Consider the following 19,709-nt stretch of genomic DNA (forward strand, 5'->3'; position numbering starts at 1 on the left):
GAGTCAGGGTTCTGTGAGGAGAGACATTGATTTGTGAATTATTTGAGGGTGAACAGTGAGCAGTGCCCTGACAGACACAGCAGTAGGAGGAGGGAGGTGTGTGTGTGTGTGTGTGTGTGTGTGTCCAGTACCGGTACCTTGGTTGTCGAGCGTGTTATGAGCCAGGTTGAGGGAGTGAATCACCGAGGCTGGGTTCTCTGACAGCGCTGACGCCATCTTCTGCGGGAAATCCCTGGAGACAAAACGTTAAAAAAGGAAATTAAGTTTTCTGTAAAAAAAAAAAGACTATAATACATTTAAATACATGTCTCAAAGACTGAGTGAATCCGCCGCAGAGAATTCCCAACTTTAGCTGAATGCAACAGGTAAAGTTTCCCCATTACTCTTGTTAATGGGTGGGAAAGATCCTTCTCAAGCAGCAGCGCTGTTCTTTTGGAGAAATGTTAATTCAACAGAAGTGGGTTTGTGTTGAAAAGGAAGTTGATTTAAAATGCTCACATACAGTATGCCTCTTTTTTTCTATTACCCTATTATTTTTCTATTTTCAGATTTAAGTAATTAATTCGCTAGCTGCTAATTTTGGCAACTTTTTTTTTAAAGGCAAAGTTTCGGAACACCAATTAGTTTTTTTTTAAATAGCATTAAAACTTAAATATCGCAGTATTAAATTATTGAAGGTTATATCAAATTAGTTTGACCTCTGCATGCTTTAAAAGGCGTTTTAGTGTCTCTCAGTGCATCGTTTTGGTTTTTCAGCCTCCAAATTCACAGTTACGCCTTACGGACTCTTACCGCTCCCATCCACCTCGTTCCAGCAACAGCAGGCAGTTGTTATCAGTGAAACGATGAAGCACTGCACACATTTCTCTGCCTCGCACTCAAGGACCGAGACGACGTGAGCGAGTAGCTGCAGAACATATCGGAGCATTTAGCAGCTAAAGAGCCAGCTAGTTCGCGCAGGAGTCGGTGGAGACCAAAAAAAGAGCTAAAAGGGGAGTGACTAACTAGACGATGCTAATGTTGCTCAGTGTCAGTTGGATGTGTAACAGGCTATTGTTCGCTAATTTGTTAGCACTGTGTGAGGCGATACTATGTCATTGTTATGTTATCTGATTCTTCCGCAGCCCCACGTCAAATATGTCATTTATTGGAGTCGACAAAAAGATAAAAATCTCCCTCAAGCATGAGCAGTTAGGATTAATGTAATTACTTTCTTCTTCTTGTAAACAAGTGTTTGGATTAAAATGCTTATGAATTGAAGACATATTTTAAATGTGTGCCTGCAGGTTTACTTCCAAATCTCTTAAAACGGCACATATTTCAAAATCACGATACAATAAAAAGTATAGTTCAGCTGGAGTCCACTAAGTCATATATTTTTAAGTCATATATCGTAGCGTTTTGCTGCAGTGCTTTCGGAGAGCCTCTAATACAAATTGCCCTCTTTCTTGGAAGTGATTTAACAGAGGGAAAGTATAAAAACGTCATCATTATGCTGCAGTAAATCATCTCGCCCCGAGGCCGCCAATTCATCTCAATTAATACGAAATAAAGGAAGCGCTCCGCTGAATGATACTAGCCGGGCATAGGAAGTGACACGTCTCGCCAGGTTAAGCCCAAAATGTCACTAATGGGGAAACAATACACCTGCCACGGGCAGACAGGAGGGACCTTTATTGGATGAAAGAGTGGAGGTTAAGAGAGGTGCGAGAGAGCGAAAAAGGGAAGGGGAGACAGAATTGGAAAAGGTTAAGACGGGAGAGCGGTCAGGTGAGGATGAGCGGAGAGCTGAGATGAGCCGAGGTGAAGAGGTGAGACCGAAGAGATGGAAGTGAGAAGAGAGAGTACAAAGCGAAGCGGAAAAAAGGAGAGTTGAGATGTGAGACTGGAGCGAATCTTAAAAGAAAAAGAAAAAAAGGGGAAAAAAGGGCAAAAAAGAGGAGAGGTGGAGGTGGAAGAGAAGGAGTGTAAATCGGATTACCCGAGAGCTGACAGGCGGGGCTGATGAATGGACACTTACGATTTGAGTCCCGCATTCTCCAGCGTGAGCTCCTCCAAACTGTTGGACTTGCTGACTGTGTGCAGGACCTGGTCCACCACCTCCGACCCCTGGAGACAAACAAAAGGATCATGTGACCAGAGGAAGGGAAATGCAGGCAGTAATCAGACGTTATGGTTTAGTGATGAGAAGTTCTACACTTGTAAAGCAGTTTCCTAAAAGCAGTAATCCATTAGATTGCCTTCATGATATACGGCCTCCTAAAAGTCTATTTATCTGAATTTACATATGAATTCAAACTGGGGGCGAAAACAAAGGACACGCACTACAACGCATACCCTGCATGTACACAAACTATTCTGGCAAGAACATGAGAGATTTCTATATTTCTTGTTTGAAGTTGTGTAACTAAATCTCCATAACTAGGGATGTTCATTTTTAGATTCTTGAGTTTTGCAGATATAGCCACGAACACTATAAGCACGTACACAAGGACAATGAATACACGTTTCCTGCCACTCGTTTTATTCTAATCCACGAAAGAAGCTACCAATGTGCCGGAGCGGTGAAGAGGAACATTATGTAAAATAATGCGGGGTTTTAAAAGGAAATAAAGAAATCAGCTCTGCAAATGTTGTACAAGTTTGTTTAACTGCAAAGATTAACACCGTGGGTTTTGGGGAGTGACATTGAATGGTTTCGCATGGACATCTTTCACATTGGAAACCAAGTTTTTGGCGGGCTGTAATGATCAACACATTTAATCTAATGCCTTTTAAAACTTATAAAAGTATGGGCTTCACTTTTGGAGCAGAGTGTTCTTCATGCAGTTCACCTAAGACGGATACCACTTACTCTAATGCACATTATGAATATTTAATAAAAGATTAACAGATGTCTTCATACAACATTTGGACCGCAGTGTGCCAAAAGAAAAAAAAAGAAAAGCCTAATCAATTTAATCAATGCAATCCGATAGCACGCAGGTTAGCAAAGGAAACGTGAAAAGGACAAAAAGCAGTTACGATGCGCATGTCCTTGCAGTGCAGCTTGGTGAACCAGGTGTTGTACGCAATGGATGCCACCATCACCGCCAAGTCCCTGAAATGGACACACACACACACACACACACATTAGAGATACAATGCAGTTCTTTAAATTAGCTAACTCCATCTGCTCCAAACCATTTGATGTCATTGATCCATAAATCCACATTATCGTGGGCCAAGCATTTTTTCTTTGCTCGCCGTTTAGTAAAAAGCAGTTTATCATTGTGACAGGGAGTACATCATGTGAGCAGGGCTGCTTTCTAAAAGATGACTGATACTGCAGCCCTGCTGAGAAGAGGAGAGAAGAGAAGCAGAGAATAAGAAAACAAAAGAACAAAAAGATGTAAAGATCAATGCCTGGGTCAGTGGATTACTCAATAAAGCCCTCGTTTCATCCCGGCTACAGACCTCAAACGCGGCTACATCCACTGCTACACAAACAGATACGGAGACCACACACCAGCCTATCTGAGTGTGTGTGTGTGTGTGTGTGTGTGTGTGTGTGTGTGTGTGAGAAGAGAGAGTTTTAGAATCCTCCAAGGTCCAACTAAAGCCACACCGCTGCTACACCTGCTATACATCATCTGACAAACAAGCAGCAACACAGAAAAGGGGGGAAGAATAAGCCCAGAGAGAGGAAGGAAAGGAAGAAAGTAGGACAGCGAGACGGGAGGGGAAACACAGAGTGAACGAGAGAGGAAGAGAAAGTGTAATCGAGCCGGGGCGGGTCCTGTTGCCAATAACCGCGGTAGCCAGGACATTAGATTAGTAGATCTCAGGAGTGAAATGGCTCCAGGCTGTGTTCCTTTTTCATTACCATGCCAGCCATCAGACCGGTCCACTCTGACTGACTGCAGCCCAGTGTGTGTGTGTGTGTGTGTGTGTGAGTGTGTGGGAGAGCAGATGATGCACACGTCAAGATTCATCACAGTCACCAACTGTTGATTGGGGTCTTGACAGCGGGACATGTGGATGACCTCTATGATGTCTCAGTCAGTCATGCGGCGTGTTGGTGAGTATATATGCGTCGTCTTGTACCCGTACGCCAGGACGCGTCTGTTCTTCACGCGCATCAATTTAGGTTTGGGCTTAAATGGATTGTGAGATTAAAGTGAGTCTAGGGTTAGAATTGAAGTCATCTTGAAGGGTATGTGGAAGGCGAGTTAGAGAATTCTCTATTTAAACAGTACAATGCAAACAAAGATCCAACTCTTTTTTTTCCCGGGTTTATATGCGGTTTCTCTTTTCTTGTGAAGAGTTAGAGGAGTAGATTTATACCGACCGTGTCTGTTGGTTACCGATTGGATTAGTCTGGGAACAGGTGGAACCCTTTGGCGGGTTATTTCATTGGTCAACGCAACGATGGGTCGGGTTGCGTTTCTCCAAAAGTTGATTACGTTTCAACTTTCCCGCCACAGACAGCTGCGTGTCTGCCCCCCCCCCCCCCCCCCCCCCCCCCCCCCCCCGCAGCCCCAACTCACTACCCACATTCAAAATGAATGGGAGAGCTGTGTGCTCATTAGATTTCATATTTATTGTGTACAACTTATTGGAGTGATGGACAAATGTTCCTAGGTGGAGGGGGGTGGGGGGTCCATCAAAAACATGACTATTCACCATGTGGGGACAATGAATATTCAGAGTACTTTGTGAGAATACCCTTGCCATGGAAGGCGGATACACTGACTTGAAGAGTCAGAACGGTCAGAAGGCACTAAAAGCCTTAGGCTTCATCCTCTGGGGATTATACATATTCATAACAGATTTGACAGCAATCTGGCCGACTGTAGGACAAAAAAAGGACCATCCTTTCCAGTCGGAAGACGGCTGGGCTTTGACGCGCAGCGATACGCCGTATGGTAATAAATCAATGTCGCAGTCTAACCTCGTACGGGCCTGTGACTCAGGTCCAGTAACAGTGACAGCTGTGAGCTGTGGTCCTGCTCCAGTGACGGGAAGAACTAACCACACACAGAGTTGGGGAGAAGTTGGACGTGGCATCCAGACTTGTTAGTGAGTACGAGTGTGTGCGTATGCAGAGGAGTGACGGTCAAGCCAAGAGGTGCCCCAACAAGTCCTTGGGGCAGTAAGGCGTACAAACGGTCTCTCTCTCTCACACACACACACACACACACACACACACACACACAAGACAATAGTTTGTTTGTGTGTGTCTATGTTTGTGAGGAGGGGAGGGATTCAGAGAAAGAGAGCTTAACAAGAGAGCTGAGGAAAAGGAAATTGGGAGGATGGGACAGGGCCAGAAAAAAAGAAAGAAAGAAAAAGGTGTCCGCTTTCAGTCAGGAGGAGCGAGTGGAGAGGATGTTCCGAAGCCTTCCCCCCCCCCCCTGTAGGCCGTGGTAATGGTAGACGGGCTCAATCGAGGGGATGAGAACGTGGAAGGAGAAGGCGGGGAGGAAGCTTCTGGCACATGATCATGGGAAGAACAATCCTTGGATCCTGTCGCCGGTCATTTGCACCCCGTCTTGGTTGCTTCCCTGCATCGACTTTCTTGTGATCCTCGAGGTCTTTTGTTAAATCTTTTGCTGGCCGTATCAACTTTGATTTGACAAAACTTCTCCAAAAAATAGCAGGGAGAAAGTCTTTGGTATTCAATGGTAGGCTCAAGGGGAAAAATATTTTAACTGGAGATCTTAAAAAAAGAGAAGAAAAGAACAGCATAAGCAGCCAGGTTCTTTCTCTTAATCACACACACACTACATAAAATATCGGAGGGGAAAAACAACCCCGATGCAGTGATTTCTAGCTCTCAATGTGAAATACATTAATATATTCATGAGTTGCTGCTGCAATCAGGCCTCTTTGAATGGCTTTTTTTTTGATTTAGCAGCATGGCAAATGCATTTTTTTCTTTCTTTTTTTTAAGTGCTAGCGCATCCTCTCCAGTTGGGATTGTTGTCTCGACACAGGCGAGTAGAAATAATTCCACAGGCCTCCGGGCTTTTCTGGGGACAAAACATTCCTCAAATAAAAGACAAGCGCTCCATTTGCATGTCAGCTGTCAAAAAACTCTTTATGATCGGCAGCACTCGAGCGACACGTACGCTCTTCCTCAATATGCCTGCTGAAAAGGAAATGGGGGGGGTGGGGGGGACTTGAAAAGACACCAGCGGGGAGGTAGAGGAGAAGACATATGGCATTTTACAGCTGCTTCCACGCGCCCTGGATTCTGCCTCTGACAAAGCTTTGCGTTCCCCGTCTCTGTGATCTTTACCAAACTTTTAAACACAATTGAAGAGAGACACAGGACGAGCCAGACCGCCAGAGGGAGAGTGGCGGACCATCACACTTCACGTCACCCAGGGAGAGTCCTTCATACTTGAAGGATGAGATGCGTCGGAATGTCTGGGACCCATTTTTGCAAAAAAACATCATGGCGCGAAATGAGGTGGGGAAAAAGTCTTTCAACACTACAGAGTTGTCAGAGGGTATTGAAGCAATGATGTGTTTGTTTTAACGGGTCTACGCCACAAAACAGTGGATTGGAAATGAAACGGCGAGCGTCGGCTTCGGTTACCAATCCCAAACATGTCTGTCCCCCAGGCTGATCGGTGGGAACGGCATTCTGGATGTTCAGTCACAGGTACCGTGGCGTGTGCATCGCCCACCGGGTGCAGCAAACGCTCCCTAAAGCAGCCACTCTGTCGGAAGTGCAGTAGGAAGAGCATGTCTCATGTATCGGTTTACAATGCACCCAAACAAAGGGGGGAGGAGGAGGAGGAGGAGGAAGAGGAGGAGGAGGAGGAGGAGGAAGATGAAGCGCATCACAATGGCAAGTCACACCGCTATGGGTTTGGCGTCTTCCATAACACGCACATGTACAGTCAATGCCTTGTATTGTCGCCCATCGTTTGGAATGTGATGTCTCCCCCCCCCCCCCCCCCCCCCCTTCTCTATGCAGACAAATCAGAGAAGTTGGAACTGCGCCACGAGAGAAAAGTGTAGCTCCAGGAGTGTGTGGCAGCGTTTAAACACTGTAGTGACGCCTTCGGGCACATTTAGAATTGATTAATTCCCGGGTAAGAATGAGTTTGTGCGCATGTCTGCCGTGGAAGTGGCAGGATCCGAACGTCTGGTTAATGCACGCAAGGTCCACAGAAATACGACGGGATCCCGACCGTTTCGGAGCAACGGGTGTTTCAGTTTAGCGAGCGGCCGTGTTAACCGGGGACACTTCGCCAGACCATGGTTGCTCGTCGTAACTCGCATAAGTGGTTGACCACCAAATACACTTGCTAGTGTAATCTACCCACTCGCTGTTAGCACACAGATCTGGAGAGTCAATTTATTTAGGTTGCATTTTGCCATATTTGGTGGTTAATGGCCTCGACAAGCGTATTGCACTGCACAGTACCTCCGTTGCCAAGCTGCATGCAAACACGTGCATACGTCCTCATTGCTTATTGTACACGGCGCTACACGCAAGCGTCGCATAAGGAAGGTGAAGAGTTTTGGGAATGCTTAAAACAGGAGGGGTTACCTGGGGACCATCACTTGCAAACTGTAGTAGTGCTGTACTCCGATGATTTTACCCTTTCAGTCAACTCTCCGACTGGGTGAAGTAAATTACAACGCTCCGTTACCCGTTTCATTTCAAAAGACCTGATCCTGTAAAGTGAAGTGATATAACGGTGCTAGGCCTTGCAGCAACAGGGTGCCGTCTATTTCCCACTACTGGGGACATTATGTTAATAAAAGCACAGCGGAGCACCATTACCACACAACCTGTAGGCAAACTTCTTTTGTTGCAAAATAATTTAGTCTGGGGAATGGTGGAATTTATTGTATGTAGCTTTAAAAAAAAAAGATGAGCCATTTCCCTTTCCTTGACCTTCACTGTGCAACATGATGTGTGAATGTGTCAAATTCAACCCACTGAAGGGGGGAAAGGTCTCTCTGAGCTCACCTTTAAAAGCTGCGGACGTACCAGAACGATTTGCACTAGTTTGGAGCCAATCGTGGTCCAAGATGCAACCGACATCACACACACATTTGCATTTTCATACCCATCATTACACTTGATAGGGATTTACATCTACATGGTGACAACCAGGGGAATGTTCTTGACTGGCAAAGTCGAGCACAAAAAAGTAGCAAAGTTTCACTTTGTTAAGACCAGAATGTAGTTTTAAAAAAAACAGGAAACAGTTCGAGCTGCAAGGAACGCACGAAGGAATACGCCAACTGTCGGCCGATGCCTGTGGATTGTGGACAGCCACACACTGACTGCAACAGAACTGACAAATATATCAGATATAATGACTTTGTGCTAACTTGTCCAATTTACTTGCTGTCCCCGAATTGCTTTTTCTATTCTCAAATTCATGCTGAAAGTCTGCACTTTGCTCTCATTGCCGCCGCTTCATTTTAGATTCAATGTGTTGGAGAGTCAACCCACACACACAGACACAGACTTCACTGTCGCCTGCTGAAGAAATACGTTTGCACCATTCCAATTTAATGCACACTGGCAAACTGAACCTTCAGTTCTGGTTGTGGTTAAGATGTCAATTAACTAAGTCACCTGCTGTCTAGATGGCTGAAATCCAGTAAATTGAACTCCCTGTTGTCCTGAGAGTGGTAGATGGTGTCAACATCCTAGACCAGAGGGTTGGGGGGTGGGGGGGGTGTGAGAGAAAAATAAATGTTAGTGAGTTGAAGAGAGAGAAAGTTTCTTAATATCTTAAACAACACGGCAAACAGAAGTGGTTTTGCGTCCTCACCCACTGCACTTCTTCCTTGCAGCCGATCCCGTTGTAGTCACAAAGAGCTGCGTAGGTCTCAGAAAAACCTCCTGAAAGGTGAAGAAGGTGAAGGCAACAAATCAATCCAAATCCGGACCGTAACGGATCGGAAAGGGCACGGATGGAATAAACGCAGGGAGGAGGATGCAGGCAGGAGGGGAAGAGGCCAGAGATGAAAGGGAGAGTCGGAGAGAGCGAGACAGGGATGTTCAGCGGAGAGCGAGTGAGATTAGCTGTACATATTGGTGGCGAGATGAAAGTATTGCAGCATGAAAGAGCACATCTTGTAGATTAATGGGATTACTTGCAGAAAGGGGAGTGCATCCACCAACTTTGGTCCTCTGACCCACTTAAGGATGAGTCTCCCAATGAGATTTGGGGGCGAGTCGGTGAGTCAGTGAGTGGACGGACTCTAAACTGCATCCCGACATGTCTGTGTTACGTGTGCGCTGCGGACAGAAAAATAGACGACTCACCGCATGTTTTCTGGGCCTCGACTGACGATTCAGAGTTCGGTGAAAACTTGTGACTTCCTTCTTCGGTCAGGTCACCCTCCGCCCGACAAATGGGAGGACTGTGAGACAAAGAGGAAGAGTACCGGTTCAAATGAGACGAGAGCCTCCGGCCATCCTTGAAGTGCTAGCACTCTGCGCTAAAACCCTTACTTAAGGCACAGTGCAGCTTTAAAGCTTTCAGAACGCCAATAAACTCACACGTGTGATTAGTAAAGAAGTGCCGGCTAATGTGATAAATGCATACCACCTGAAAGGGGACACTGCAAGTGTTTCCAAGAGAGTCCAGACTGAAAAGTCTCAATAGTTATCAGGTGAATTGTCACGGTTCCCAGAGGATAGGATATGTGGTCTTCATCGCAAACGCAGGCTTTTGAAAAAGCGGTGTTGTGATTAGAGAAGCATCTGGTCCAAATTATGGGTGAAGTCAATATTATGCTACGCCCGCTCCCTCGGCTGCTGTTGCGGAAGTGCCCTTAAGCAAGGCACTGAACTCCCAGCTGCATAAGTGGAGCACTTCAGTGCACAAGAGATGGTACGATGGTGCAAGGCTGTTTCCAGGTGTGAATGCTTCAGGGAGTAGAACGGTCCCGCTCCCTGCTAGCGCACCTCCCTGCGAGACAGTCATGAATACGAATACACACTCGGGCAACATAGTAATAAATAAGACTTGACTTGCAAGGATTCAGGACTGTGTTACTAAACGGAGAACAGCTGCATAATATTTTCTAAACGATAACAGTCTTATTTGCATTGGCCAGATGCTAATTGTCAGCAGACCTGTTTTTCATTGATTTATCCAGTCTGCAATGTCTGCTTATGTCATTGCTTTGGTAGTGAATCAATCCCTGGATGCTTAAAAAAAAAAAAAAGATTGTTTTAAAAGTTAATTAATATTTGGATTTTAAAAGAGAACCGTTGCTCCCCGCCGCAATTACATATTAAAAGAATAAAAACATATTCCTCTGCTTACTGGTTGTGTTCTTCCAAACAGAAAGCTAAGTGAAGGACAGTAAACACTGTGTTTGAACATAACACTGCTCTACCTGCTTTGGCTCTTTGATAGGATTACACCACTACACCGTTGCATTCAACACACACACACACACACACACACACCATCCTTAATCCCATTTGTCAACAAATCACACACACAACACCTAACAACGTCCATGACCTTAATCCCCACCTTATCTCGACAATCATCGCCCGCCCCTGGCGCGCGCACGTATGCGCCCGTTATCTTGATACCGTCTGCATCGTGTACCTCAATGCGGCGGCACCAACGAGTTACAAGGCCGCACAATCAAAACCCACAACAACGGCCCTCCCTCCGTCCTCCCCGCTCTCTTTATTCCCCTTAAATGTTCTCACTGGATGCAATCATCTGCCACGGCCCTAATGGAAAAGAGACCTTCCGAAAGATGATGGAGCGCCGCAGATAGCCCCGTGCAGGTCAATACCCTTGCTCTTAGTAATTGTAGATGGGAACTAGGAGAGAGGACAATACACCTTACAATCCGCCTTGCTTGCCTGCTCACCCATACATTCACATGACTATGGGACAAAACATGTCCAGGCCTTGAACTTAACTATATATGGGCTGTTCTTTAGTGTGTGTCCTCTGTGCTTCACTCTTTTAGAAAGTGCAAAGGACGTACGAGCCTATCGCTCCGTCACTGAATACAAAAAAGAAGGAAAAAAAAGAGCCAACACAATGCCTTCAGGTAACTGCCCGCTCAGTGTGAGCTGGTTTATCTAATCCCACTGATTGCTGGGTGTTAAAAGTCTCCTTCGACACAGAAATAGGTTGAACGCAAACTTCGGCGGCACCAGAATGCATTTGGCTGTCGAGGAGGAAAGTGAGGCTGCCAAGTTGTGCCGACGCACACGTCGAGTGCTGTTAACGTCGGCCAACTTGTCTTCGCTCCTCAGCGCGAACAAAACACAAAGACGGGAAGGCTTGTTTCTTTGCTCGAGGCGCGGGTGCTCGGGAGATGCTTACGCATAAATGGAGTTGTTGAAGACTCGGGAGAGGGCGAAGTTGATGTGGTTGACCATGTGATCCAGCTGGTCCTGGGTCTGTAGTCTCAGCGAGTACGTGGTCTTGTCTGTGTCGATGACAACCTGTGTGTATATACATATATATATGTCATGTCAGTTTGTCAATAGCAACACTTTCACAGCTAAAGACTTTGAATGTCCGTGTGTCACCTGGTGTTCTGGATAGGTGTTCATGGCTCGGATTTCCAAGAAGTTGAAGGTCACCTCCATCTGAAAATAGCAGAAAAATATTATTGTGGTCCACACTGAGACGATCAAAGTTCTTATTTTACATCATCTGTAAAACGATACTTTCATCTTTTTACAACTTAGGTCATATTTTCATAGTTTTGGCCATATGAATTGATGAACATTTGGACCTACTGTGCTATTGTGCTGGATGTAGTTTAGCGCACAATAGGAGAGCTTTGTTAAACTACAGCTTTGATTCCATTTAAATATTGTGTGTGTGTGCATCAGATTGCTTGCGATAGGACAGTCAGGCAAAAAACGTGTGTGGAGGACGAACATCAGAATATGCTAGTCCCATTAATGCCCCGGGAGCCTCCAGGGGACCGCTCCGACACAAAAGGGACTACTGCTGGTTCTGAAAGAGAGAATCTTTTCTTAACCTTCCCACGAACTCTCTGCAAGCCATGCCATGATAGATCAATTGGGAGGGAGCAAAAGAACATTAAATAAAACACATTTGACGGCTGAGTTTGTCGTTGCGAGGGTGTCACCGTCGCAGATGTCAGGCATTCCTCTGGTGCGTGCACCGCTATCATGACTGATAAAAGGTGATGGCGGTGAACTTTAACTCTCCTTTTCAGAGTAGTTAGACATGTTGGGAAATAAGCTGTTAGCTATTTGGGTGAGAAGATAGATACCACCTTCATGTCTGTACAGTAAATAGGAATCTGTGTTGAAAGCAGCCAACGTTAACGGAGGTTGCATTGAGTTACTTTATGATGTGTTCAAGCTCTATTCAGTGAAAATGAGTATTACTCAAAGGTAAATTACAATTATAATTTCACCGGGTATCGACGACTTATATATAATAGTAGTCTTAGCTCGCTAAGGCAATCAACTGCTGTAGCTATATATTACTTTAGTAGTATATAGTAGTATGGATCTTCTCATCCAACACTTTGCAAGTGAATGAATAAGCATATTTCCAAGCATGTAAAATGAGTATTGCTCTAAACCACTAACATCATGTTACCTGCCACCTTGTCATCCTTCTCAAACATGATCACCACAGCATCATTATCTCCTCTCTCTTGCTCTAAAAGTCTTTGACTCTTTGTTTTTGTCACAGCTCTCGGCTGGCGAGTGAGAGTCAGACAATTCCACAGAGAGCAGGGGGGAACATTTACCTTGGTGGGCACTTTGACAGCAAACAGATACAGTCTCCATGTTGCCAGGACCTGAGGGGAGAAAAACATTCGTTTGGTTTTTTTTTTGTCACAGAGCAGGAAATGCAAATTGCAGCCAAAAAAAAACTAAATAAAAATAGCACCACCCAAACACCCCGTAAAGAGAGCAATTCATCTTCAGCTGAGCACGGCGTGCTAATAAACGACAAAGCTGAACATCACGGTCTAGATTGCGAGTCATTCGCGCGCCAAGTTGTGTCGATGATACCGAGCAGCGCTCGCCCAACGGACGCCCAATGGACGCCCAATGGACGCCCAATGGACCAACGGACGCCCAACGTACCAACGGACGCCCAACGGACGCCCAATGGACGCCCAACGGACGCCCAACGGACCAACGGACGCCCAACGGACGCCCAACGGAACAACGGACGCCCAACGGACGCCCAATGGACGCCCAACGGACGCCCAACGGACGCCCAACGGACCAACGGACGCCCAACGGACGCCCAACTTGATGGCGAGAAGAGAGGTAGAACGAGGGCAAGAGAGGTGTGCTTTTGCCAGGAGAACGGCATTACCATTTAAAAAGGTTCCGGGGGTAAAGTAAGAGACGAAAAATGTGAATATATATTCACATCTGCCTATGTAATTTATCTCATTCATAATTCAAAACCCCATAATTAGCATAGCCCATGAATGCACGGTGCATCTATATCCCTCCCGAGCTCTTACTCCAATTCCTGGCCACACTTTTGGTTTTGCGCTTTCTCAGTTGGCTTTCAAATTCCCTCCTTTGCATTCTGTCATTTCTCTTCATCGTCATGGAAATCTGTTCATTCTCCCACCCGCCCCAATCTCCTTCCCTAATCCCTCCATCTCCCTGTCTGGTTTGCTCCCGCCTTAACACCTCACTCCATCGCCTCTTGCCCTCACCCCTCCCTTCGGCCTGCCAACTCCCCCGTCTCCCCCCCCCCCCCCCCGATTCAGTTTTTCTTTTCTTTTTCTGCTCCGTCGCTTTCTATTCCTGAAGGCCCCTCTGTGCTGAATGGCTAATGGCGCCCCGCTGTGTGGCGGTGAGAGGAAGAAAGAAAATGAAACATACAAAGAGAGAGAGAGAGAGAGAGACAGGAAGAGGGTGAGATAGATGGAGGAGGCGATATAGAAGGACAGAGACACCAGATTCCCCCCCGGATAATGAAGTCTTCAGATACTACACCTACTCCCGGCAGATCAGCGCTGTGCCCTAACTATATAGACATCCGTAACAGACTCCCACAGAGAGGCGAGGGAGAGAAATGACAAACGAAAGAGGCGAAGAGGAGGAGACGGAGGGATAGCCCCCGCCAGGAGAATACAAATCTCCGCACTAAGCTGGCAGAGGGGCCTTCGCAGAAGATGGTAGGTCCAATCACAGCTCCATGTCAAGTTTGGAAAACTCTCGTTACATAAATCCAGGAAGGAGCGAAGGGAATGCGATGATGGGACCTTGAGGTGCAGAGAGAGAGGGGGGGGGGGGAGACACAGAAGGATCTTCTCCCTTCCAAAGCGAGCTGACACAAGTGTCGAATGTAAACAGGAGCATCAATAATTCAGGCTCTCTGACGGGTGACGGTTTAATCCTCTGATGCTGAACAAGTCGTCTTGCGTCAGTCGGGTTTGTCCTCTCTTAATATAATATTTACAGCCCATTGTCGTCGGAGACAATCAACACTCGAGAACGGTTCTTATTTTGCGTCCTTGGGTGGGTTGTGTGCAGCAGTGAGGAAAAACACAAAAGGGTATTTTCAGTGTGTTAGGTATAGCAGATGTGCAGCACGGTCATACAACCCAAGCGCGCCTTGGCAACGATGTCCCCCTTCAAACTTAAAATGTCCCCTCAATACGGGGACATCCCTGCGCTCAATTGTTACCCACTTTATCAAAAGAAAATGATCACCGTTCTCTGGTAAACAAATGCACGTGCACTGCGAGCTTGTGGCCTTACACTCTGGAATTTGACCCTCCGAAAATATATTTGGAACCATCTATTGGCTTGATGTTGAAAAAGCGAGGATCGAGTCCCTTTGCTTTGTCAGTTGAATCCAAGTTAAAAACAAGTGTTCGCTGCGCATGTCAGAATCCCTCAGTTCTACTGTAAATACGTCACGTTAAGATCACCTTGATCGAGGTTCAGAGCTGAGCAGTGGTGTTCCAATCACTCTGTGAAATGATAATAATAACCGGGGGGGGAAGAAATCCACCCCATGTGGCTTTGTGGCAACCGTCTCCTCCGCAGATCAATCGGAAATCCTGAAAGCCCCGAAAAAGATTCATTTCCCGCACAGGAAATCCTCCGAGATGAGACGGTGGACGTTTCCTTTGACCTGGTCAGCCGAGAGCGCGGCCGCCGACAATCTCTGAAAGTGATGAGAGCGAGGGTGTGTGTGTGTGTGTGTGTGTGTGTGTGTGTGTGTGTGTGTGCGTGTTGGCGGCGGGGGGGATGGGTTGGGGGTCCAGAGGTGCCCTTGCTGTCAGATGCACTGGTTCAAAGGGGCAGCCAGCCACCCCCCACCCCTGAAGCAGGCACCGAGGGCAGGGTGGGAGTGTGTGTCTACAGTACGTGCACGAAAAACTACAAATGTATTTCTTTCTGGGTGAGAGTGTTTGCATGGACACGCGGCTGAGAGGGCAGAGGGTGGGGGCTTATATTAATCATAAGCTGTCAGCCTCTGGGTCTTGCACTTCAAACGAGATGGTGCAAATCAAAGTTTGTCTCCGGGTCGTTCGTGTGTGTGTGTGTGTGTGTGTGTGTGTGTGTGTCGCAGCATTGCCTCTGAGAGAACAAGCTGAGGATCAGTGCCAGATTTGTCCGCCTGCGGTATTTCTGGCTCGACCACAAGGGCATTTTAAACTTAAACACACACACACACACACACACACAAAATCAGAAACATTCCAATACAGATATTTTAATAAGTCCGACATGCTAGTGCCGCACACACACTCCATGCACGTATAATGATGCACAATAGCATGCTAAGCTGGCTTTGGACGACACACGCCTGTCTCCTCTCTCTCTCTCTCTCTGTGTCACACAAACACACACACAGTCGGCTACCATCGTTCAAGTGGACTCAGCATCACAAGAGCACAACCCTGCCATCAGTCAATCTGTCAGCTTACGTGCGTGTGTGTGTGTGTGTGTGTGTGTGTGTGTGTGTGTGTGAGAAAGAGAGTCTCTGTGTAAGTGACAGGGGGTTTGAAAGCACAGATGCCCCAGGTCCTGCTTTATAAGTGGACTTTAGAGTGGTTGATAAAAAATAAAAAATAAAAGAGTGAGAGAGAGATGAAACCAAATGAGAGGAAAGAAATGCAAAGCTGAACACTTCTTGTTCCAGATACTCTCATAAAAAGCAGCCAGTCCAATGCGTCTAAATCAAAGAGATGGCAAAGAGAACAGTCTGAAACCAAAAAAGGACCTCTTTTAAAAAAAAAAAAACGGCTAGACTAGATGGAGGGAAAAGGAGAGCGATAATGGGAAGAGGGTTGCAGGCCTGTAGAGCACTATAGATAGAAGTAAGAGAGTGTAGAAGAGTAAGGGCTGAAAGCCAGGATTGGGTTAATGCGCTGAGAAGAATTAAAAACAAAGAAACACGAGCAAATGGGAGAAAGTGGGATGAGATGGAGACGAGCGGTGAGTGTGAGAGAGGCCAAATGGATGAGGAAAGAAGGGGGGGGGGGGGTAGGGGGGGGGGGGGGGTGGATACAGGAGGATCAGGACAATGAGAGCGAGCGAGCTAAAGAGAGGAAGAAAAGGAATAGGATGGAGAGATGAAATAGAGGCAGAGATACTTGGAGATGCCTCTCGGCCCTGACGGTAGATACTCTCACTTTCTCTCAGAACGTCAGCAGTCACACGTTATGCCTGTCCGCCATTGGCTATACCAACATGCGTTATGATAATCAAAAGGAAGCGCAGTCCTAATTACAGCACAGTACTGAGCCTCTCCATGAGCAGAACGTCATGGATGATACAGTGGTAATGTTTGCCATCACACAAAGAATAAAAGATGGACGCGTCATTGAGAGACTGAAAGAACCGAGAAGTTGCCCGGGCTTTACTGCTTTGCTCGGCATTCTTTCACAGTCCAGCACACAGCTGGCGTCTCCCCCCCAACAAAGCATCTCCGGAGCTGAAAGAAAAGGCCCGGCTTTGCTATTTCCCAAAAAAAATTTACAGTGCAAGTCGATAATGTAATTCAGCCGTCGCAAAGCCCCGCCCCCCCCCCCCCACGGCGAGGTGTGTGCACGCGATCCAGTGAGGAATTGAGAATCTCTACAAAATGAGCATCAACAAGAGACAGAGAGAAGGAAACCAAACGTGTGACCCACTTTATGGCCAACACTTGAACGTAAAACAATCGCCATTTTCTTTTGACCCGGTCAAATGACCACGCAGTTCAACGTCTGCTACATTCTTATTCCATTTCTACGCTCTGGCGTCTCAAAGTCCGAGCCGCGATCAACAAGACGGCATCATCTTGGTTATTGTTGGAGGAGCTCCTTGCAGAGCCACAGTGACAGTACAAGACGAGCAGTCCACCTAATGATGAGGGAGTTGATCTGTGAAATGGTTGGGGGGGGGGGGGGGGTGCCACTTTACAGACAGAGGTCTAATATGTGGGTTCACAGACATGGATTCACCACTGGATTCCCTCTAGGTCTGTGAATCAGTAAAGCATAAGAAGTGAAGTGGTTTACACTGGACGGAGCGCTGAGAAATTAAATAATTTAAAAAAAAAGAAGGCATAGCGGTAAGATTGGAAACACTAACTCATGCAGATGGGAGTGAAAACCCCCAAAAAAGAGTAAAAGGTACATGCTTGTAAAAAAATGGAATCAAATTGAAAACCGCAGCAGCAAAATTACAGTAACAAGCACGGACCACTCAGTTGAGGAAAATGAGATTCAGAAGGTCGAGTTTAGGACACAGGGAGAGAAGAACTCTCCCAGAAAGAGATTAATGGTGCCGATAAACTACCAACATGAGGCAGATCTTGGAACCGACACTACTTTGGTTTACTTAACTTAGTGGCAAGACGTTCGGTTTGCCGGAACACACATCCACTTTTGAGAATGGTATTAACTGCCAACTGCTCAAATTGATTTTGTCTACAGTTTGAGTACACAAACACACGATTATCTCTCAGGGCTCTACTCAGTCTGTCGATTCTTTAGACTCTAAATTGAGACCAGGAGGAACCGGGGGGAAAGCAACACAGTTGCAATGTACAGAGTAGATAATAGAAGTAGCAGTCTTATGTTATGGTGAATTAAAACTGTACTAAAAGGTCCTCTGAACTAGTTGCTAGAGACAATTTGAGTTGTGGTGTTTGTGCATCTCTTTGAGCCCAAAACGTCCCAGGGTGCAGTGCAGTTTTCATGAACCGGACCTTTTCAGGAGGCTTTCTTTTAGGAAATTAACAGCAAAATTCTCAAGATATACGTCATTATTTTTATTTCAGGGTCTGATGACTTTGTAAGTAATTAACAAATAATGTACATGATCCGTAGAAAAGTCTAACGTACATTGCTTTACTTTCTTTCTTTAAAACTGCGTATTATTTTGTCTTATCAGTCTTATTATTATTATTATTATTATTATAATAATAAACTGCTCAGCATAAATTTGAGACTTCTTCTTGCCACAACATGATACTGAACATACTGGGGAAATAATAACGTGACAAAGCCACACGTATATTCGGTTGAGGCTCATAATTACAAAGAAATCTAAATTGTTACTGTCAGTGCCCAAAGGTACGAAAAAATGCTAAATGAAAGAAAAACAAATGTAATAACTGTTTTTGCGGGTTCAAGTAAATAAACTAAGTTCAGGCATAAATGAGTTCTGTGCAGAAAAAAATGAGCAACTTAAAAAAAATAAAAACGGTTTGCTGAACATGAATCATTATTTCTTCTAAATAACAGCCCTGCTGTAAACGTGCCCAAAAACAGACACGACCACCGAGCACGCAACCACAACCAGGTCATTAAATGCTGCGCCACAAACTCAGATCCTCAGTGCTACCAGAGTCTCACGGCCGAGACGTAACCTAAGTTGAAATAAGCGTCAGAAGCGTCCGAGTGCGCTCAGGACTGTCAAACAGTGGGACGCTCAGCCGGTAATGGGCCCATTATTATGAAGGTGGAACCGCAGAGTCAACAGAGTATAAAACTGAGCGGCCGATGGGGATAAATAAGTGACGGAAGAGCCAAATCGGCAACTGGGGCATCACAACACATTTCCTCCCCCCCCCCCCCCCCCCCTCTCTCTCTGCTCCATTCCCTCCCCCTCCTCCATCACAACCACCCACTCCTCCCCCACGACCTCCCTCCCCGTCTCTCTCCCCCTCTCTCTCTGCCTTTGAAGATGCTTTGTTTTCTGAGTTGCCGCTAATCTTCAAATAGGGTGAACTAATAATGGTCCTAAGAGTGTGTGTGTGTGTGTATGCAGGCAACTTTTGATGCACGGAAACCATGTGTGTCTGCGTAGATGCCTCCTGCGCATGTCAACCAGTGTTAGTGTGTGTGTGTGTGTGTGTGTGTGTACGTATAGCCTGTGATGGAAACATGGATGTTGATGCTCCCCTCCCTACGCATTGCCCTGGGTGCTGCTTGGATGTCATGCTGAGCCCTCCCTGTGTCTGTCTGAGATGGGTGGAGGGTCCCAGTGTGAGTGTGTGTGTGTGTGTGTGTGTGTCGTGCAGCATGACGGCTGGTACAGTCAACGCGCACAGACAGCTGAATACCAGCATCCTCCGGAGGGGAAAAGGGAAGCAAAAAAAGGAGCAAGATCTAGAACAAAGACTTGTGTGCAGTCAATAAGAATACAAATACACTCATACTGTCCACAAACTAAACTAAACTAAAAATCAAGACGGAAGCTTTGATCCTGTTCAGATTGGACCTGCTAAATC

At 46.2% G+C, this 19,709-nt stretch overlaps 1 protein-coding gene across 1 annotated transcript in view; it reads right to left on the reverse strand.

Moving 5' to 3' along the window:
* The window catches only part of carmil3 (capping protein regulator and myosin 1 linker 3), a 65,126-nt gene that overhangs the window by 41,368 nt on the left and 4,049 nt on the right, over positions 1 to 19,709 (reverse strand). The window contains exons 3-11 of the mRNA XM_034556386.1: positions 12,748 to 12,798; positions 11,540 to 11,599; positions 11,331 to 11,452; positions 9,290 to 9,387; positions 8,793 to 8,863; positions 8,594 to 8,667; positions 3,025 to 3,100; positions 2,021 to 2,109; positions 138 to 232 (exon numbers count right to left, since the gene is read on the reverse strand). Of these exons, the coding sequence (XP_034412277.1) occupies positions 138 to 232; positions 2,021 to 2,109; positions 3,025 to 3,100; positions 8,594 to 8,667; positions 8,793 to 8,863; positions 9,290 to 9,387; positions 11,331 to 11,452; positions 11,540 to 11,599; positions 12,748 to 12,798 (736 nt within the window). The remainder of the gene's footprint in view (positions 1 to 137; positions 233 to 2,020; positions 2,110 to 3,024; positions 3,101 to 8,593; positions 8,668 to 8,792; positions 8,864 to 9,289; positions 9,388 to 11,330; positions 11,453 to 11,539; positions 11,600 to 12,747; positions 12,799 to 19,709) is intronic.

Source organism: Cyclopterus lumpus, chromosome 17 (assembly GCF_009769545.1).
Source record: "Cyclopterus lumpus isolate fCycLum1 chromosome 17, fCycLum1.pri, whole genome shotgun sequence".
Taxonomy (NCBI): Eukaryota; Metazoa; Chordata; class Actinopteri; order Perciformes; family Cyclopteridae; genus Cyclopterus; species Cyclopterus lumpus.